The 22369-nt window shown below is 46.1% G+C and overlaps 1 protein-coding gene across 5 annotated transcripts in view; it reads left to right on the top strand.

Annotated features, from left to right (window-relative positions):
* Nucleotides 1-22369, top strand: part of PTPRM (protein tyrosine phosphatase receptor type M) — an 805568-nt gene that overhangs the window by 765831 nt on the left and 17368 nt on the right. For all 5 annotated transcript variants that reach the window (XM_028480386.1, XM_028480385.1, XM_028480384.1 and 2 more), the window contains 7 exons: nt 5905-6021; nt 10645-10799; nt 11035-11170; nt 12925-13074; nt 13777-13950; nt 14948-15079; nt 19414-19539. In XM_028480386.1, coding sequence (XP_028336187.1) covers nt 5905-6021; nt 10645-10799; nt 11035-11170; nt 12925-13074; nt 13777-13950; nt 14948-15079; nt 19414-19539 — 990 coding nt within the window. The remainder of the gene's footprint in view (nt 1-5904; nt 6022-10644; nt 10800-11034; nt 11171-12924; nt 13075-13776; nt 13951-14947; nt 15080-19413; nt 19540-22369) is intronic.

Here is a 22369-nt window from a genome sequence, read left to right as displayed (position 1 = left end):
GGTGAGAAAGAGGGATTTGCTGGTGCCATGAAGTGATTCCTCCAAATTCACACTATCCAGACCTCCTGATTTCGTGCCAGTTTTGAAACAGCCTTCAAGGATATTGCCCAAAGGAGGCCCCAGGGCCCAGATGAAGCAGGTTTGGAAGGGAGGAGCTGGGAACCTCCAATAAGCCAGGTACTTATGCAGAACGTTTATATAGACTGTGTCACTTACTCTTCAAAATCTCCCTTAAAATAAAATCAGTGCCATTATCCCATATTATGCATGAGAACACTGAGGCTCAGAGGCTCAAGGGGATACACGTCACCGGCTGTAACACCACAAGTTAGCAAGATAAAAGCCAGCACACGTCCGTCTTACTTCATCACGCTGGGACCAAAGCAATCCGCATTTTCAGGATATTTAAATGAGTGAATGTTTTCATTGCTGTGAGAGTTCTGTTAAAAAGAAAAAAATGTATGCAGTAGATCTGTTCTCTTGGAAGCCTCGTTAGCAGCTGCTCTTGGCTGGGGCCCTTTATGGTCACTGTGCTACCCAGCAGTGTTTTTGCTCTTGCCAGCCAGCGGCTCCAGCAAAGCCGCACTCAGCTATTAATAGAACTGTGGTCACTGTCTCTTCGGATGTCTCCTTTCAGAAAAAGAAAGAGTCTGCTGAAAACCCCTTGACAAACCAAAACTTGTACCAGTGCCTTTGTCTTTTTCCTGCCTTCCACCTCCTTGTCGGTTGTGTCTATTAGATGGTGCAGTGGTACCCGCAGTTGAAGGGCTGACATTTAATTGCTTAACCCTTCGTGATCATGGGCTTCTTAGCAAAATGAGTCCTTGGGCCCAGGCACAGAGCGCAGAAGCAGACCTTCACGTTCTACCCCAGCCCCCTTCCTGCCAACCAGAGAGTTAGTGATACGGGAGCATCCACGGAAACCTAGCCATCCGTGATCAGGTATACAGAAGAAGGATGCTTTCAGCGTGTGCTTCTGTTCTTCCTGCCCCTCGCCCCCTCATACCCTCACTCACCCCAAGAGGCCAGGCAGCTAAAGTCATTTCAAGTCTTCCTATTCGGTATCTGTTCCCGAAGCTGGGCCTGGCGAGACTGAAGGAAGCATAATTGACCCTGAGCTTCCTCCTCCAAAGACCCCTGTGCTTGGGGCCTGTCCACAGCTTCTCCCCCGCCAGCATCCAGCTCATCCGCTGGAGTGAGTCACTCTTGGTCCCTGGGCCGGCCTTTCGTTTCCTCCTTTCAGGACACAAGCCAGGGAGAGAATGAAGGGGAAGGAGACCGGCCCTGGCCCCTGCTGGCTCTTCCCTCAGGCCAGCCACTGGTGAGGCCACAGTTGCAAGAACCCAGTGATTCCAAAGCAAAATCCAAGCGTGAAAGTCTATGTCTGGCATTCGTGATGATCTGGAAAAGGAAACTGTTCGGAAACTGTCTCTGTGGCTCGTCACGGCTCTACTGGATGCGATTCTCCTCCGGAAGTCAGGACACCGTTTCCTAGTTTCTGTTGGGTGTTAATCAAACCTCCCTGGTGAGAGAGTGGACTTGCCCACCAGTGCCCCGAATAGGTGTGCAGGAAAGAGGAGCAGAGAACACACCGGAGTTTCCTTGGCTTCTGCCTATGTTTCCCCGGCAGAGAGCTGGCACAGCACTCAACACTCTGCTCTCCCCTCTCCCTGCTCCAGGAAACCCAGCTTCACCTCTTCAGGCATTTAGGGGGATCTGTGCCTTCTGACTGCCTGGGGTCACCTCCAGTCCAGATCACCACAAAACTATCATCATAATAAAATTAAGAATTTCCATTGCTTGGGGGGGATACTCACAATGAACCTGCTCTAGGGCAGATGTTATCACTCAGTCCAGTGGGTCCCAAACACATCTGCACTTTTGGAGTCACCTGTGGGCTATAAGAAATTACAGATGCCTCTGTCTTACCCAGAAATTATGATTTTTTTAATTAATTTTTATTGGAGTATAATTGATTTACAATGTTGTGTTTCAGGTATACAACAAAGTGAATCAGTTATACATATACATATATCCACTCTTTTTTAGATTATTTTCCCACGTAGGTCATTACAGAGTATCGAGTAGTGTTTCCTGTGCTATACAGTAGGTCCTTATTAGTTATCTATTTATATATAGTAGTGTGTATATGTCAATCCCAATCTCCCAATTTATCCCTCCCCGCCTTACCCCCTGGTAACTATAAGTTTGTTTTCTATATCTGTGACTCTCTTTCTGCTTTGTAAATAAGTTCATTTGTACCATTTTTTTAGATTCCACATATAAGTGATATCATATGATATTTGTCTTTCTCTGTCTGACTTCACTCAGTATGACAATCTCTAGGTCCATCCATGTCGCTGCAAATGGTGTTATTTTGTTCTTTTTTATGGCTGAATAATATTCCATTGTATATAAGTACCACATCTTCTTTATCCATTCATCTGTCGATGGACACTTAGGTTGCTTTCTTGTCTTGGCTATTGATAGTGCTGCAGTGGACATTGGGGTGCATGTATCTTTTCAAATTATGGTTTTCTCTGGATCTATGCCCAGGAGTGGGATTGCTGGATCATATGGCAACTCTAGTTTTTTAAGGAACCTCCATACTGTTCTCCATAGTGGCTGTACCAGTTTACATTCCCACCAACAGTGTAGGAGGGTTCCCTTTTCTCCACACCCTCTCCAGCATTTATTGTTTGTAGATTTTTTGATGGTGGCCATTCTGACCAGTGTGAGGTGATACCTCATTGTGGTTTTGATTTGCATTAAAAATGATTTAATTGGCCTGGAGTGTGGCCAAGGCTTTGGAATTTAATAACCCCCCCGCAAATGATTCTAATGTGCAAATTTGGAAACCCCTGCCTTAACCTTAGAGCCCTCTGAGATAGAATAAAAACCACCCCCCGCAGATGAAGAACCTGAGATTAAGCAAACCTGAGTGACTCACCCAGGCTCACCGCAGCCTTAAGGAGAGAGCCAGCCTCTGTAGTCAGGCTGTCGTCTACATCCTTGCTTCTCAAAGTGTGATCCGCAGACCGGCAGCATCACCTGGGAGCTTGTCTTAAATGCAAATTCTGGAACCACACATATCCAGACCTACTGATCTGAAAGTCTGGGGTGGAGCCCAGCACTTGTCACAGGCCTCCAGGATCGTCTGATGCCTGCTGAAGTTTGAGAACCACTGCTACAGAGACATCAAGGTGCCCCGAAGGTCACAGTAACGTGCAGCCAGCCTGGCGAGCTAGATGTGGCCACGCCCTGGCGACCCCTGCACCTGGAGGGCACTTTCTGCCGCCACCGCCAGGGGGCGCCCAGCTGCACCCGGGGGGTTGGGGGATGTCAGAGCCGGCGGGAGGGCCCGGCAGGGTCAAGATCCCTGGGAATCGAGCTGGCCCAAGGGAACTGGAAGAACAGTCCCCAAGAGAAGCTCTAAGCCTTTGGTACATTGCAGAGGCTTTTGGTTTCCCTGACTCCCAGGCATTGAAGCCTCCACACCCGTAGTTATTGAAACTTTGGGGATGGGGAGGGTAAAGACTCTAAAAGAGAAGAATAGGTGACTATACAATATGTCCTACCGCAATCACATTCTAATAAGGCACTTTTATTAGGCAAGGTATACCTAGTTAATGTAGGTTAACTTTGTAATTGTTGGAGAAATACACAGATTTTTGACTTATGTATTCATTCCATTGAGAATTGTTTAATTTTTCTCTCTTTTTTTTTTTTTTTCTTTTTGTCCGCGTGGCATGCGGGATCTTAGTTCCCCAGCGAGGGATGGAACCCCGTGCCCCCTGCAGTGGAAGCACGGAATCCTAACCACCGGACCGCCAGGGAATTCCTGAGAATTGTTTAATTTTAAAAGTGCACGTATATACTCTATTCGTAGTTTTGTGTCTATCCACAACCCTCTGCTTGCATGATTGAAGTCACAAAAAGGTAAAAGCAAGTCCCGTAAAATAGAGGAGACTTTGGTACGTGCCATATAAGCATCTTTGTTTATTACCACTCTGAAAGTAATTAGACATTCTATGAGTGAAATTAGGGTTGTTATCAAATTAGACATCACAAATACGCATGATCTGCTCAGACTCCCTTTACATCTAGGAAAAGAACTGGAGAAATTATAGATCTCTGTTATTCTGGAATATTTTAGATCTGGCACAGGTATCCATGATATAAATCTTTGAAATATGGATAAGTCAAAATATTTGTAAATGATTATCCTTTATAAAGTCACAGATAATGTTCCCATGAGGGGAAGAAAAAGATTCCGTAAGGAAGCTAAAAATGTAATGAGGGCAGGGACCATCCTTGTCTTGTGCTGCACTGTATCTCCAATTCCTGATGTCTCTGGCTTACATCTTCCCAAGTAAAGGTGATAAGGCTTATCTGGAACGGCACTGAATTGGCTGCCAGAAAGTTTCATGAGGAAGCAGCCAAGATAACAACCAGCCAGCACCGCACCGGAAACATGGGTGTACCAAGGTGTTTGGCGTTCTGGGACAGGCCACCCCAGTCCATATTTCTTTTTGTAAATTTTCCCAACCTGGGATTGTCTTTCCTACACTGATCCTATGCTTGTCTCCATGAAATTCAGTTTTTCATGTACCTATTGCATATTTTCTGTGTATGGGACACATGCCAGATTTGCTGGGTTTGCAGAAATAAGCAATTGAAAGCCCTTTGCATGCTGGCAGGTAATAAGCAGGTATAGCGCGGTGTAAGAGGGGTGTCATACTAGCAGAACTGGCACATCTTATCAGAGCACCAACAGAGAGCATCCATGGAGAAAAGACTTTGAAGGGGTGTGGCATTTGAGATATTCTTTGAAGAATGGATAAAATGTTCAGCTAGATAAAATATCTGAGTGGGAGGAGAACATTCTGAACAGAAGGAATGGCATGAGTAGGAGCCCGGACCATGAGGTCTGCTTGGGGATCAGGCAAACCACTTGTCTCTGAACAAAAAATGTCTGTGGCTAGAAAGGAGAGAAGTGGAAAAAAAAGGATGAAGATGCTAGTTGTGTCCAAATACAAAAAAGATCTTTACCTGCCAGGCCAAAGTTAATTTCTATTTAATTTCACGGGCAGTGGTTGGAAATGGAAGTTTCTTGAGTAGAGCAAGTCAGTGCCATTGGGATCGCACTTGGAAGGGTTTTTGCAGTTACTGGTATGGAGGGGATGCTGGAAGTTACCAGAGCCTGAATACGGTGGCGGAGGGAATAAAAATTTGGAAAACATATTTGAGAGATATTTCAAAAGCTTCTTAGACTTGGCAGTTGGTTGGGTTTTGGAGAAGGATTGCCAGGTTTTGTGCCTGGGTGACTGAGGAAATCTTAGAGTCATTAACATAGGGAGTTCACCAGGTTTTGTATATTGAATTTACTTATACTAAAATGAATCTGTAATTCTAACTTGGGGAAAACACATAGCTGCTACGTTCTTCAGGAAAAAAAAAAAAAAAAAACTCTAATCTTTACTTTTGGCTCTGATTTCCTGCTCAGTCCTCCTCAAAAATGTTCGATCAGTTCCTGAAACTAGAAGAAATTTAAAGCTCAGAGGAGCTAAAATACTGCAAGCTAACTTTTATAGTTTATTTTTCCAGGCCACTCCTGAGTAGAGATAGACAGGAAATGAATGGTTACTGTAACTGAGATGTTTGTAGTATAAATACAATTTGTTAACTTTAGACCATTTTCCTAGGTTTTATTCCTCCCGTAACTCAAATTGTGTTTTATTCTGGGGAGAGAAAAAAATATATAGGTGATCTAAAAAAATAAAGTTAAGCTGTACTTCTGATTTTGTGTGCAAATTGTATCCTATAAATTATACTGTGACCCGTCATTTGGAGAACTCCAAAAAAAAAAACCCTAAATCTTCATTTCCTTTGTGTTTTCTAAAGGTCAAATGCTGCAAATACTGGCCAGATGACACAGAGATCTACAAAGACATTAAAGTCACCCTAATAGAAACAGAGCTACTGGCAGAATATGTGATAAGAACATTTGCTGTTGAAAAGGTAAGTTTTCACACTGCTTGGAAAAGCTCTGGTCAGACATTAGTGATACCAGCCTCATTAAGTTATCTGGGATAATTCATACGTGGTCACACCTGAATGCAGGTAGGCTCTACCCAGTGATTTCTCAAGATTGCATCTTGCCCTGTGATTCTGTAATAGCTCAGTTCCGTCTTTGAAGCAAATCTTTCCCATTTCATGAAAATCTGTGTTTTGCAACTAAACTGAAAGATACACCTAGCTGTCTACTTCCTTTTTCTTTTTAACCTGATTGATGTTGTTCAGCTCATCTCTCTGTCCTTGTTCAGAGACAGTTCAATAGATGTCCTTCATGCTGTATGTCCATGTGGGTTTCCCAGTGTTGAGTTCGTGTCGGTGTGGAGACACAGGTCCTAACTCCTCCTGGATCCCCTCCACCTCCTTGAGGCTTTTCCAGCCTGTGGTTTAATATGGACTGATGGATTTTCCAGGTGGAAGCTTCTACCTGGAAACACACATAAGGAGACCCGGGACGCTCTTGCATGAACCAGCGCTTCCATCCATGCACTCCCATGCTGGTTTCAGCCCTCGGGCCCTGCGGGCCTGGGCTCCTGAATGCTGTGCTCTGTCCCACGGCCTCATCCCACATGCATGGATGGGGCTGCTGCTCTGTGCCTTCTCCACAGGGCGTAACAGGGAATCTCCTTGCTCCCCCTCTTTCTGCTGACATAGGGAGGGGCCGGAAGCGAAGCAAACCGCTGTCCATCCAGAGAAGTGTCACAGGTAGGCTGTGGGGGGTAGTGGAGGTGACGTGGCTGACAAACGCTCTGCCTTCCTGTCCTCACCTTGCCTCGAAGAAGGGGACCCACGGTTTTGTCTCTGAGGTCCCCCGGCTTCTGTCCACGGCTGAGCCTTACACTGGATGTGGCGATGCCGGCATGAATTTACCAGTGGCGGGTGCCCTTGCAGGCCCCGAGGTGTAAGTGGACCAGGGCAGTTGGCTCCCAGCCCTCCTCCCTACTTCTCACTGCATCTCAATGCACTTTCTGGATTAACGAGACCAGTTTTAGGAAATGAGGAAATTGCAGTGTTTGCTTGCTGGCTCATTTACCCTGATATTTTCAACTACCTCTCCTGGTTTTCAAATCCCTATTTGTCATACAGTCACAAGGCTGAAGAGACTTTCATTTCTTTTAATCTGTTTCTCAAACTATTTAGCTTTTTTTTTTTTTTCCCCTCAGCCTGTCTTTTTTAATAAGCAGGCAGGAGGCTTAGAGACTTCAAATAACGTGGAGTTCTGGCTGACTCAGTTCTTCAAGATCTGAACCTCACACTTTGATGTCGGGTTTTTCCCATCTTAGGCAGGATTGGGGGAAAAAAGAAAAAAACATATGGAGGATTTTTGTATGGCTCTTGGCAAGAGCACTCACGATAGTGATAAAAGACCCAGAATATTTTCTTCTTTAAAACAAAAAAAAAAAGCATCCAAAAGCCATCACTTAAGCATAGAGTTCTTTGAACAATAGTCAGCTCTCTAATAAGCTGAAAATGCATCTCTGTGGCTAAAGGAAGGATTTGTTTGTCTTCTTGCTCTTTTTTTAACCTCTTAGCGTTCTCGGCTACATCCCCAGCTGCACAGAAATATTTCTGAAATACCCAGTTATTTAGTCCCTCAGACAAGCAGCAAAGAGGTAGTAGTGGGAGGAAGGAAAGGATGAGGAGCTTGTGAAAGCGTTTGGGGAAATCAAAATGACATGTTGCCGGATTTTCTAACGGGGCAATTGGAATCTCTGAGGAAAACAAATCATTAGTACGTCTGTGCAGCACTTCTTGTAGGTTTTAAACTTCCTCATTAGAAAGGAAACTTAAAAAAAAACAGCCAAGTGAAGTGTATACTTTGAGAGTCCTCCAATTCTGCTTCTATTTTGAGAGTATTCGCATCAGGGGACCTAAAGGTGAAAAATGGGTTTGGGCTCCGTTCTGAAAACAAGCAGGCAGGTTCGTAGCCTGAAACTGGTCAGTTCCTGTTTTGCATGGGACGGTCATCCTTCTCTTCCCCTGTAGCTGGTGACCCCAAAAGCTGAAGAGCTTTTAAAGAACAAAGTGCCCATCGTGGCAGGAGGAAGACAGCTGAAAAGTTTCTATGGATCTAGGCTGTCTGGTGACTCTACGCCTGCCGAAGCTGGCAGAAAGGGAGCTGGCGATGGACACGGAGTTCTCTCTGCCTAGGAGGAGCCTGGGGCTCAGAGAGGCAGGGATATGGTCCTGAATCTGCAAGACAGAGCATGTGCCTCGGGGTTCATCCATCCACACCTATTTATCAAGCGCCCGCTCTGGGCTAAGCACTACTGTTTGTCGTGGGGTCTTCCTTCCCAGCTATTACAAGGAAAAGGAAGTGAATACCTCGCTTTTACTGGGTTGGCCAAAGAGTTCGTTCGGGTTTTTCCCGTGAGGTGTTATGCGAAATCCCGAACGAACTTTTTGGCCAACCCAACATAGAGCATTAATACTTATTATATTACGTATACTATGATACTCATTTATTTAGCATTAAATCCTGTTAATGAAAAATGAACAAAAAATATACTTGATATCAAGTTGGGAAATATTTGGACTGTGGTCACTGATCACATCTACGATTTGCCCCCCACATATATTACAAAACAGTGAAAGAAGAAACTGCCATGTCCATGAACAAGAATGAGAGGTGACTCAGAAGCCATGTCCATTGCTCATCTTGTCAGTAGTGAACATGTTAGAGGGTGGAGGTTTATTTTGGGAAAAGGTTTGCTGCATCCCAGACACTGACATTTACCCTGCTGAGAAAATGAGCCTTAGATCAGTTGGGCACCCAGCCCGTGTTGGATGGAGTTCCGGTTCTGGGGATGCTGGATCTGAAATCTAGCAAAGCTAGAAAGGGAAGTGCTCAAAAAATTAAAATTAAAAACAACAGTGTATGGGAGACATAAATGCCCTTTTGTCCTCTTTGAAATGAATGAATCTTTATTTTAGGCTTTCCCACTTCCTGGGACCACCCCTGCCCTGCCCTGTCATCCTGTGTAAAGCCAGAGGAGCTCTCAGGGCTTAGAGGCTCACCATTTGTCCTCTGATGGAGGCTTTAGCCAAATGTTACCATGGTTTCAGTGATAGAAAGTGTGGGCTCCTAACCACCTAGTAATCTTGCTCTGGGGTCACAGAGCATATTTAGCAGATGACAGTGTTCATTTTCCTTTGTGAATCCCTGACAGCTTAATTCCTTAATGCTTCATCCCCACTAAAGAATAGCATGATTTTCAAAGAGAAATAAAGCTTCAGCACTTGTGGGTTATTAAACCAAGACAAATGAACGCCCTGATGGCAAACAAGGCTTAACTTTAAAACCTATCATTGTTTGCCTCTTCTAGTCTTTCAAAGCACATAAAAATTCCAAATTTCTTCCTGGCTACCTCTGCATGAACAGCGGCTGATGGTGAAAGTGACAAGGTTCCTGGGTGTTTAATGTTAAGATAATAAAACCAAACCCAGGGCCAATGGAGAAATGGTGTCCAGGAAACAGTGCTGGAAAGAGAGAAGGGGGAAAGTCAAGTCTGATCTCAGGTCACCTCCAGCCTTGATTCTGGAAGTAATTGTTGTTTTCAAAGTAGACTTTTGTTTTAAAACACAGTCTTAATACATAGGCTTATAGTTAGGTCAAAAAAAAAAAAGATGGATATAAATCAACTTAGTTATTCTCAAAACAAGAGTAAATTTTTAAAAAATTAAAAACACTTTTGAAGTCTGTTTCCTTGTGCCTTCCCTTCGGTTCTATGGCGGACCACCCTCTCTCTTCAGGTTACTGGTCTAACATAGAATTCCATCAGAAATACCCCTGGATTTCCATGGTTTATATTTCTTGACATACCCGTTTCCCACAGGCTGACCACTGAAAACAGGAGACACCATCTCCCTATCTCTACAGCCCCAGCCCCTGGAGTCAGGCCTGAAGCACTGCGTTTGCATCTGATTGTTGGTGATCAGATGAATGGATTAAATGTTTACCCCAATTAAAGAGAGAAACCTAACAAACTCGAGTTGCCAGTGAAAGGTGGTTCTCTGGCCTGTGTGGTTGGAAAGGGGTCCTTCTTCCAGTGGCATTTCTGCACATCCTCAGCGTGTGCACAGCCCGAGTGCCTGGTGCAAACAGCACCAGAACACGGAAGAGCTGAGCAGGGCTCTGCATCTCAGCAGCTGGTCTTGAGTGCACAGATACCCCTTAGTTCCTTCCCGTCCCCGTTCTGTGCGTCCTCTGTGGGCTCGCTCCTCACACCGTAGGATCTAAGTGACACACAAACTGTTAACAGAGCCTGCGTTAACAGGTTTAGAAAGAAAGCTCAAGGAATCCCAGCGAGGCATCTATTTGCTGCCATTGCACCTGTTAATTAGCGTTTTCCCCAAACGTCCCCTCCCCTTTCACCCCCACAAACATCTTCCTCCCTGTGAGGAGGCTTTCAAAGTGCGTGTTGCACCTAAGAATGACCCTCTTCCCAGCAGCTCACTTTCCCAGCGCCGGGCTCCCTGACTGCTTAGGGGTCCTTGGTGCCCTCCTGGCCCCTCACCGTTTGTTCTCCTTTGTTCTCTTCCTGCGCTGTGCTGACCGACCCCTGGCAGCGAGGTGTTCATGAAATACGCGAGATCAGACAGTTTCACTTCACGGGCTGGCCGGACCACGGGGTCCCCTACCACGCCACCGGGCTGCTAGGATTCGTCCGGCAGGTGAAATCCAAGAGCCCGCCCAACGCAGGCCCGTTGGTGGTGCACTGCAGGTGAGGGGGGCCCGAGGCTCCAAAAGGAAGCACGGGGAGCAGTGGGTGCGGGTCTCCTTGGGGTGATGGAAACGTTTGGAAACTCGATGCATGCGAAGGCGCCAGGTGCCACTGAGTTGTGCGCTTTACGATGGTCATTGCGTGTTATGTGAGTTTCACCGCCGTAAAAATCTAAGCGGAAGCAGGAGCACGGGAGTCCTTTCTCCTCCACTGACTGAGCCCTCTCTCTGTGCAGCGCTGGTGCGGGGAGGACCGGCTGTTTCATTGTCATCGACATCATGCTGGACATGGCCGAGAGGGAAGGGGTGGTGGACATCTACAACTGCGTCCGGGAGCTGCGGTCTCGGAGGGTGAACATGGTGCAGACCGAGGTACGGCAGCTCCCGACCGCCCGCCTGCCCGCCCTCGGGCTCTGACCCCGGTGCCTGCCCTGCACCCCACCTCCCAGGGCAAGGGGAGAGAGGAGCCAGCAGTTCTGTCTTCAGAAGCCCCCAGGAGAAAAAGTGAAGCACCTGGCCATCCCTCTTGCCCTCCCTCCCTCCTTTCCTTTTCTTTTTCTTTCATAAACACACAGAAAAGACCAGGAGTCTCCCAGGTAGCAGAATCTGCTCCCTGAGGCTAACTTTCCCCTTACTTCTGTGTCCAGGGTCCAGTCGAGGCTCTACATTTAAGCATTCGGGGACTCAATGCCATTTCTTTTTATTGTGTCTTTTAAACTAGCTGGTAACCAGAGCGAGACCACTCCTGAGAATAGCCAGGCATTTGCCAAGTGGCCTTTAAGGGTAATCTCTGTGCATTTCGTTCTCTTCCTACTGTCCTTAAAAATTCTGTCCAGTGGCCTGGTATCATGGGAATTCGCCCATTTTCTGGAAGTACTCTATACCGACCAGTACTTCTATAAGTTAGAACTCAAGGTGTATCAGGAATTTAAGTATTTGAGAAAAGGTATTCATTCCATCCTGTTCCTAGGAAATTCACATTTTTACTACTATTTGATCCTTTTAAGTAGGCATTACACCCACCACCTGGAAAATGATTCATGAAGTAGCATAAGACTCCCTTACATTTACGTTGTGCATTAAAGTTTACAGAAGCCACTGGGAAACCTAATTTCATTTTTTAACTAACAGAGAAGAATAACAGAAACTGTAAATGCTGCTTCCATGGTCTTTTTTCTTTAGAACAGAGTTTTTGTTTTAAAGATAATAATGATCATAATGTACTTTCAGTGTACTTAGCAGTTGATCAAATGTCACCACATCCCCTTTTTCTCACTCAATCCATTTCTGAGGTGTTGTTTAATAGGACTGGGCTGTTTTCGAGAATTAAGAATTCAAGTTATTTATAGAAATTAAAGTAAAAAGTAATGGGCCTCTTTTGCATTTCATGTAATTGGAGAGCAATAATAAATATGCTAACACTTTACTAATTAACTGTAGGGAAAGCCAGGGCCAATTCAGAATTAGAGGGTTGGTTTTTAAACTGCAGGCTTATACGTACACAGGAGAGCTCTTCCCTGGACACATAAGGACTTTCGTAACCATCGCATTAATTAACGTTTCAAAGTAAGTAGCTCTAAGTGCTCAGAACTGTTGATTTTTCATAGTGATGTCAAGTTTCCCTGGACCTTCTTCGCACTATTAATTTGGTTAGCACATTCCTCTTTTCATTATATGTAGGTAAGATTCTGCTATTTCCTCATCTGAAATACTGAGTTCCAAACTCGTGGGATCAGAATTGCAGAGACAGTGTAGCTCCACTCACTCCCACATGACAGTGCTTGCTCTGGGATTTATCAGTGTCTGAGTGGTTTTCATTGATCTGTTTACGGCTTCTGCACTGAGCCCCTGTTTATCTCTTCCTCCCGCTATACTGTACTCCACACGTGGCCAGTCACCAATGTGCCCGCCGTCCCGTTAGGGAACGGGATTACTGGTCCTGGAATGACCCCCTCCTAGCGGTCAGGTCCTCTCCCCTGCTTTCTCTCTGGTGGGAAGGCGTCGTCCGTGATGGGTGGACCACTGTTCTGTTTTCCTGTCTGTGTGGGGCTGCCTTCCCTCCTTCTCTAGTTCTTTCTGGTTACCTTGGTTTCTCTACTACTAACGAGTCCCATCTGCTTCTCCAGGAGCAGTACGTGTTCATCCACGATGCCATCCTGGAAGCCTGTCTTTGTGGGGACACCTCGGTCCCTGCTTCCCAAGTCAGGTCTCTCTATTATGACATGAACAAGCTGGATCCACAGACAAATTCAAGCCAGATTAAAGAGGAATTCCGGGTAAGTCGTGCTAAAGGGACAGGTGTCTGGTGGCTGTGACCTTGCTCCTTAAGAAGAATCTCAAGAGTCGGCTCCTGAACCCTTGAGCCAACACAGGGTTTCTTAGCCTCGGCACTGTTGACACCGGGGACTCGATCACCCATTGCCATGGGGGCTGTCCTGTAGGATGTTTAGCAGCATCCCTGGGCCCCACCCACTGGATGCCAAGAGGCCTCCACCACACCGTGCTGACAACCAAATCATGTGCAGACATGGCCAGTGTCCCCCCGTTGAGAACCACCGGTCTAGCAGAGCCAGGCCCCCCCTTAGCAGGCAGACACCACACTATCCCACAGTGTAACAGGTGCAGCCAGACCAAGCAAGGTGCATTCAGGGTGCTTGCCGGGCAAGAGTTCTTTGCGCAGTTTCTCATTGGGTCTAAATGCACCTGACTCTGGGCCGATCTCTGTCAGCCTCTTACCCCCGAGCGCCCAGATGTCCAGCCCCAGTCGGACTCGATGGCACGTAATCCTGCACACCCACGGTGGTCCTTATGTCTGATGGGCACTGTCTGTGGACCAAGTCCGAGGAGTGTAAAGAGAAATAAAAATCCAACTGTGTCAGTGGGGTTCGGGGAGGAGGGGGACATCAGCTGCAGGAAACGTGGGTCTCCTGAGGTCTGAGACGGGTTCTCCTCCCAAGTGTGTGTCCTCTGTCCTCTAGACCCTGAACATGGTGACACCGACCCTGCGCGTGGAGGACTGCAGCATCGCGCTCCTGCCCCGGAACCACGAGAAGAACCGCTGCATGGACATCCTGCCCCCCGACCGCTGCCTGCCTTTCCTCATCACCCTCGATGGCGAGAGCAGCAACTACATCAACGCCGCCCTCATGGACGTGAGCCCCCTCGCCCCCTGGGCAGGATGTGGGGGGATGGTCCTCCAGGGACAGTGCCTGTGTTCTCTCCTGACTCCTCTGCCCTTGTTTTTTTTTTTAAGATGTAGACTGTATTTTCAACAAAGTGCATTTCAGATTCCGTATCTGTTTCTGTGTCGGGACCAATGTTCTTAGTCTCTCTGAGACCCCCGGTCCAGGCGACTGATAAATGAAGGATGTCTCGGTTACTCTCTGAGCACTTCAATTTTTAACCTCCTGGCCGGAGAGCAAGAGACAGCTATTGAGTCACGAAAGCAGCGAAGTGGGATAATATGGTTTGCAGCATCGTTTTAGTTCCCATTCCTCCTCATTTGGGCGGTAATTAACATGGGGGGAAAATTGCCTGTCAGTACAGATAGTACACAACTCATTACTTCCTGTCAGTCTGTTTACTTCTAACTGAATGAACATTTGCTGTTCAGTTGATGGGCGAAGTGAGCGGGTGTTTTCAGTGCTAATATGGAAATTTTAATTCTATTGGTGTGATATCAGTAAAAGCGTATTTAAACTTGTTTGAAGCTCTGCAGAGCTGTAAAAAGCATGTGTGTCCTTTGATGGCAGGAATAAGTAACACCATCACACATTTAAATGACGAGCAAACAGATTTTAGGAAAAAGAGAACTATTTTAATTTATGCATATTTTAAAGTAAAGTTAAATTTTCTCCATTAAAATAGTTATGTATAGGGCCAACATTGCCTTTCTACCAGAAATACCAAAAAAATTATGAAATACTTATTAAGTTTTCTTAGTATCAAAGTGAGATGACTTTATCCTTATTATTCTGCAGATGAGTCTATATTTGGTCTGTTTTGGCATTGACAATGGTGATAGAATTCAACAATTGTTAAATACATTCAGTGTTTTATGTCACAAACTCCCATGTGTACAAAATAACTTAGCTTCCTCCTGTTACATTTTCCTGGGTATATTTGGATCTTTCTTGTTTGTGTTTGCAGAGCTATAAACAGCCCTCGGCTTTTATAGTCACCCAGCATCCTTTGCCAAACACAGTGAAAGACTTCTGGAGGCTGGTCCTGGATTATCACTGCACGTCTGTAGTTATGCTGAACGATGTGGATCCGGCCCAGGTGAGATTCGAGAATTATGGCCGTCAGGGCCCGTGCCCGGGGTCAAATCTGTGTTTGCTTTGTTTGCACATGGAGAAGTTCAGTCCCCCGGTGGCAGGTCACAAACGCCAGGCAAGGACGGAGAACCGGAGAGGCTAAAAACCCGTGTTAAAAACCAGACGGGATTAGGGGTGGGCGCAGAAAATAGTCTGAAACCAAAAGAGATGGTGGGAGTGACAGGGCGAGACAGGGTCAGAAACTGGGCTGTTACCGAGGGATAGAAATAGTGACCAGATGGCCTTCCCTGGTGGTGCGGTGGTTAAGAATCCGCCTGCCAATGCAGGGGACACGGGTTTGAACCCTGGTCCGGGAAGATCCCACATGCCACGGAGCAACTAGGCCCGTGTGGCACAACTACTGAGCCTGTGCTCTAGAGCCCACGAGCCACAACTACTGAGCCCATGTGCCACAACTACTGAAAGCCCACGTGCCTAGAGCCTGTGCTCCACAACAAGAGAAGCCACCGCAATGAGAAGCCTGCGCACCTCAACGAAGAGTAGCCCCTGCTCACCGCAACTAGAGAAAGCCAGCATGCAGCAATGAAGACCCAACGCAGCCAAAAATAAATACATAAAATAAATTAGTTTTTTTAAAAAAAGGAAAAGGAATAGTGACCAGAGGGAGATACAAGGTAACGGGCAGAGTCAGAGCTGAGCCGGAGCCTGAAGGTCGCAGAGCAAGCAGACCAGGACTGTGAAGTAAGGCCGTCAGCCTCTGACACAGTCCCAGATCCCATCTGGGAGCATCTGTGCGCCTCCTGGCACAGCCCACTTGGAGCCCTCAGGCGGCAGTCATCATGGAGGGGGTGGCAGTGCAGGCCGACAAGCCATTCTAAGGGACAGCAATTACTTTGTCAGCTCTTTGGTAAAGATATTAAAAAGAAATAAAACTGGGACTTGAAGATAAGAAAAAGTCAGAATGATCAATGGGGCTTTTTCGTAGCTCTTCTTCTTAAACATAAAAAGGCAGAGAACTGGATGGTGGTGACTCAGTGTTAGTAATGGAGTGAGAAGCATTTTTTTAAGGGACTTGTCAGGACAGCGTGAGCGCTCAGGGGCCCTGCGAGCTGGATGTATTGCCTTAGGGCCCGGCTATTCCAATCGAGGGCTGACCTGCTGTGACAGAGGCCCTTGTTAAGTAGTTTGAACTTGGCGTGTTGTAAGAATAAACTTGCTCTGGAACGGAATTAATTTTCTATCTCATAGACACAAATCCTTTAAAAAAAAAAAAAGTCTGAAGTATTGCAGCATCCAAACTGGACGAGATTTTTCCTTCCTAAAATCCATTTGATTGTCATCAATCTGCCATAAATCCCATGGACCTTCACTTCAATTCTGTAATGTTTTTAATTATGTTTGAGGCACTACATTATCTTGTTATGGCTCTAGCCTGAAGACTAGTTAATGAAATAATAATGATAGTCCCTGTCCTCATCTAGTCCTTTTTACTTAAGAACCTTAAATATTTTAGGAGTCTTCCCCAGTGATTCTTCTCCGAAGGATAGATGGCAACCATTGATAAAGACAAGCAGACACCACAGCTGGGGGGACTTCAGAGACACAACCGGGGGCTTCCCTGGTGGTGCAGTGGTTGAGAGTCCGCCTGCCGATGCAGGGGACACGGGTTCGTGCCCCGGTCCGGGAAGATCCCACGTGCCGCGGAGCGGCTGGGCCCGTGAGCCATGGCCGCTGAGCCTGCGCGTCCGGAGCCTGTGCTCCGCAGCGGGAGAGGCCACAACAGTGAGAGGCCCGCGTACCGGGGGGGGATAAAAAAAAAAAAAAAAAAGACACAACCGGAAATAGGACCAAGGATCCTGATTTCCTAACTCACAATGCCATGGGTTAAAGTTCACTCATTCAAGAGTCCTTAGTCATAGACAGAGGCTAAGCGACGGTTCAGAATCGTTGTTTTTCCCCTAATGTGAATCCTGAAATGTAGTGATACACTGTTTTTTTATCATTAGTGAACCAGACATCAGTGATTTTCACGTGTTCTTTTTGAACGACAGTGTTTGAATTCTAAAGCTGCATTCTAACCCCAAACTGTCCAGACTCACACCCGGCGGGAGAGACAGAGAAGCCCCAGTTCCATTCGGCAGACAGAGCCAGTGTTGAGAGTCAGAGAAAAGTTGCTCCTGGGATTCAGCCTTTTAGAGAACACTAAACGGAGCATTTGAACCGAAAGTCTTTGCAATTGCACAAGAATAGCCCTCAACTACTTTAAGTATTTATAGGTCCGGTTCATGGACATGTTATGCACTGTTTAAGCCATTTTCCACACGGTTTCCTTGGGCAAAATGAAGAATGCCGTGTGCCAGGAGCCAAGCACCGGCCCGGGCCGTTTCTGTTTCTCTGGTGTAAGTGACAAGCTTTAGATCAGGGCCTGAACTGAGAGAGCGAACAGAGAGCAAAGCTGGCTCAGGCAGGAGAAAATGGGCAGGACGGTTCAAATGTGCGTGTTCGAGCTTTTATGACCAGCTCAGCTTCCCATCATATACACCTGTTAATTTTAACAGTGGGTACCCTCGGGTATCAAAAAGAAGATACAACTTCAGCAGGCTGTCTTTTTTTTTTTTTTTTTTTTTTAACATCTTTATTGGAGTATAACTGTTTTACAATAGTGTGTTAGTTTCTCCTTTACAACAAAGTGAATCAGTTATACATATACATATGTTCCCATATCTCTTCCCTCTTGTGTCTCCCTCCCTCCCACCCTCCCTATCCCACCCCTCTCATGGTCACAAAGCACAGAGGTGATCTCCCGGTGCTATGCGGCATCTTCCCACTAGCTATCTAATTTACATTTGGTAGTGCATATATGTCCCTGCCACTCTCTCACTTCGTCACAGCTTACCCTTCCCCCTCCCCATGTCCTCAAGTCCATGCAGCAGGCTGTCTTTTGACAAGGCAGTTTTATAACGTCACCAGGAAGCACTGGTGAAGAAGGAAAAATTTCGTGGAAGCATTATTTTTAAATTATAAATGTAATTTCTAAAATACTATAGACTTAGCTAATGTAAAATGGACACTTAGGAATACCCTACTTTCATTCTTGATCATGAAATCCAAACCTTAAACTTCTGTAATAGAGGGAGGGAGATGGCTTCGGTTGACCCACTGAAAACTATCTTACAATCTTGGATGTAAATCAACTGTTGTAACTTTTGATGATGAGATTTCAGCTCCTTTGGAAAATAAAAGTCATCAGTAAAAGGAATTTCAAGCAGTAGGTTCTCCCTTCGTGGTACAGCATTCTGCTTAAAATGAGATGTTCTTCATCTGCTCTTGGCCCAAAAAGAAACAGATTGTAGAATAATGAAGTAGTTCCCTCTTGTCCCTCCCCCCAGCCATTTGTCCCTCAGGTAAATCAGAAAGAAAAAAGTTAAATGCTGCTCCCAAAACATCACTGCATACCAAGTCCCCAAAGAAGTTTCATTGCAGGCTTTAAATGCCTTAATTAAGGTCTTCAGGCTTTCGAAAAGGTTTGGGAGAACAGATCAAGGGGGTTTCTCACCTATCTCCAAGTTCAATGTTTCTGTGGGGCAGCAGTAAATGAAAGCCCCTCCCTCATCCGTCACCCTGCCCAGCACCCCACCCTCCACCCTCATGTCACGTGCATCACATTCTTGCAAAAGTCCTAGTTTCCCAGTGTCACCAATACCTGGAGTTTGAGACTCTAGAAAATTGTGTCTTTAATTAAAGCCACCTCCGGGTAAAAACAGCAGAGCAGTTACTCTTATTACACCAGGTTTCCTAGATGTGAGCTGGGAGGGTTTGGACCAGAGCATGAAAATGCAACCCAACACTGTTATCAGTATCTTGTCACAAAACAGCCCTGTTCTTAAAAGTGACTACAAACTGCAAGGCAAGCCCAGACGGGAGGATGGATATTTGGGCGTTAACAGGTATGTCTTCATCTCAAGTGTCTTAGGTCTTATAGTGGCAGCTCGTGGCATCTCCCCAGGGCCTGAGAAGAGTTCCTTTCAGCAGCGAAAGGGATCCTACAGCATGTGTTCAATAGCACCCACATGACCTCCTTGGGAAGCAGAATTCCTCGTGGCTTAAAGATGCTTTTGGAGAAAATGGAGAAAAAAGTACTAGACGGACAGGTGGATTTAAGGGCTCAGTCAACAAGAAAGTCTTCAAGTCGACTTGCTGGAAGGGAGAGAGAGAAAAGAAAGGAAATGAAGTGAATCGAGGGCGTTTGGTGCTGATGCCGGTAGTGACCGTATCCAAACCGTGAGCAGTAAATTGTATTTTCATCATTAACGTCGCGTCTCTGTGTTCTGAACTCAGTTGTGTCCGCAGTACTGGCCAGAGAATGGAGTCCACAGACACGGCCCCATCCAGGTGGAATTTGTTTCTGCTGACCTGGAAGAAGACATCATCAGCAGGATATTCCGAATTTACAACGCAGCCCGAGTAAGATCCACGGCCACCATGGCTGGTGTTGTGGTTTCATGATTTTCTCATTCATTGAATAGGTAGGGTGTCTGTGTCAGTCACTGTTCTGGGAGCTTGGAGTTCCTTCAAGGAGTTTGTGAACTCACTGACCTTATGGAGCTTATGTTGTAAAGGGAGAAGACAGACAGGAGAGGATAAAGACAACACATATCCTACTAGATTTGTTAGCAAGTGGTGGGTGCTATAGGAAAAAAAAGTGGGGAGGCAGAAGGTGCTGGGGCCTGGACCAGAGGGAGAGCAGATGTGCCATGTGAGCAAAGGCCCGACTGGAGTGAAGGGGCAGCCATGTGCTCCCATGCAGGCAGCTTTGCAGGCGGAAGTGACAGTCAGTGCAAAGGCCCTGAGGCGGGGCCTTGTCTGGTGAGTTCCCGGAACAGTAAGGAGGCTGATGTGGCTGCAGCCCAGGAAGCGAGGGTGGGAGTAGCTGCTGGGGCCGAGGTCCGAGGGGTCGAGGGGACAGAGATCACGTAGGACCTTGCAGGCCGCTGCCAGGACTGGGGTTTTTGCTGTGAAGGAAAGAAGGAGCCGTTACAGGGTTTTGAGTAGAAGAGTCATGAGCTATAACCTGCCGTTTAAAAGGCACACTCTGGCTTCTGTGTTGAGAACAGACAGTAAGAGAGACGCATCAGGAGGCTGTTATAATAATCCAGGTGAGAAGGGACAAAGCAGGACGGAGTGGCAGCAGGGAGAGGGGTGGGAGGTGCAGACACTCTGCTGTATTTTGACAGCAGAGCCGATCAGATTGGCCGATAGTTTGGATCCCAGGGAGTCGAGGTGGCTCTCAGGATTTGGGTCCTGAGAACTAGATGGAGCAGACATTAACCAGGTTAGGAAAGGCTGTGCGGGTAACGGGATTGCTAGGGGTGGGGGAACGCGTGGACAGAGGGTCCGTTCAGGGGGGAATATACTGGGTTCAAGATGACTATTAGACGCCTATGTGGGAATATCAAGTAGGCCTTTGAGTCTGGGAGGGTGCAATTCAGGAGAGAGGTCTGAACTGGAGACACAAATTGAGGACTTATTGGAAGACTTAAAGCCATGAGACTGAATGAAACCATTGAGAGAGAGGAGAGAAAGGGACCCGAGAACTGAGCATGGGGCCTCCATCAGCAAGAGGTCTGGGAGGAAGGGGGCCAGGGCGGAGAGGAGAGAGCAGTGAAGGGGGGAGGAACAGCCAGGAGGGGAAGGGGAGAGTGAGATCCCCTGTGTCGGGTGCTGCCGACAGCCACGGAGGATTTAGCCCGAGAGGTTTAGCCATGGCCAGGTTACTTCCTGAATCCTGCAATTCCGTTTAATTATGACGAAAGATTAATTAACTATTGATATCTTAGCAAGAGTCACACCCAAGAAGCAGAACCATATTCTACTCCCAGGAAACAGGGTGTAATCTGTGTCTCCCTGAGCTCACAAACATTGCCAGGTCATAATTTATCCTTTACCTTTAATTTACCTGTAATTAAAGTCAAGCCTTTTTACCACTTGCTGCCCACTGTGGTCAGTGCTCAGGTTTGCGCTGTTTTTCACAAAACTGTGTGAGCAAAGGCCCAACTGGAGTGAGGGGGCCCTTTTGCAAAGCAATAGCATTCTGCTTGCTTTTATTTGTCTGGCCTGTCATTGGAAACACATGGATTTTTTTTTTAACATCTTTATTGGAGTATAATTGCTTTTCAGTGTTGTGTTAGTTTCTGCTGTATAACAAAGTGATTTTTCACAAAACTGTGTGAGCAAAGGCCCAACTGGAGTGAGGGGGCCCTTTTGCAAAGCAATAGCATTCTGCTTGCTTTTATTTGTCTGGCCTGTCTTGGAAACACATGTATTTTTTTTTTTAACATCTTTATTGGAGTATAATTGCTTTTCAGTGTTGTGTTAGTTTCTGCTGTATAACAAAGTGAATCAGCTATATGTATATCCCCATATCCCTCCCTCTTGCATCTCCCTCCCACCCTCTCTATCCCACCCCTCTAGGTGGTCACAAAACACTGAGCTGACCTCCCTGTGCTATGCAGCAGCTTCCCACTAGCTATCTATATTACATTTGGTAGTGTATATATGTCAATGCTACTCTCTCATTCGTCCCAGCTTACCCTCCCCCCTCCCCGTGTCCTCTAGTCCATTCTCTATGTCTGCATCTTTATTCCTGTCCTGCCCTTAGGTTCCTTTTTTTTTTTTTTTTTTTTTTTTTTTAGATTCCATATATATGTGTTAGGGTTTTCTCAGGGTATATGCCCAGCAGTGGGATTGCTGGGTCGTATGGTAGTTCTATTTTTAGTTTCTTAAGGAACCTCCATACTGTTCTCCATAGTGACTCTTATCAATTTACATTCCCACCAACAGTGCAAGATGGGTTCCCTTTTCTCCACACCCTCTCCAGCATTTATTGTTTGTAGATTTTTTGATGATGGCCATTCTGACCGGTGTGAGGTAATACCTCATTGTGGTTTTGATTTGCATTTCTCTAATGATTAGTGATATTCAGCATCTTTTCATGTGTTTGTTGGCAATCTGTATATCTTCCTTGGAGAAATGTCTGTTTAGGTCTTCTTCCCATTTTTGGATTGCGTTGTTTGTTTTTTGGTATTGAGCTGCATGAGCTGCTTGTATATTTTGGAGATTAATCATTGGTCAGTTTCCTCATTTGCAAATATTTTCTCCCATTCTGAGGGTTGTCTTTTTGTCTTTCATATGGTTTCCTTTGCTGTGCAAAAGCTTTTAAGTTTCGTCAGGTCCCATTTGTTTATTTTGTTTTTCTTTCCATTTCTCTAGGAGGTGGGTCAAAAAGGATCTTGCT

Source organism: Physeter macrocephalus, chromosome 19 (assembly GCF_002837175.3).
Source record: "Physeter macrocephalus isolate SW-GA chromosome 19, ASM283717v5, whole genome shotgun sequence".
NCBI lineage: Eukaryota > Metazoa > Chordata > Mammalia > Artiodactyla > Physeteridae > Physeter > Physeter macrocephalus.
Note: the sequence above shows the minus strand (reverse complement) of the source record. Positions and strands in the feature narration are given on the sequence as shown.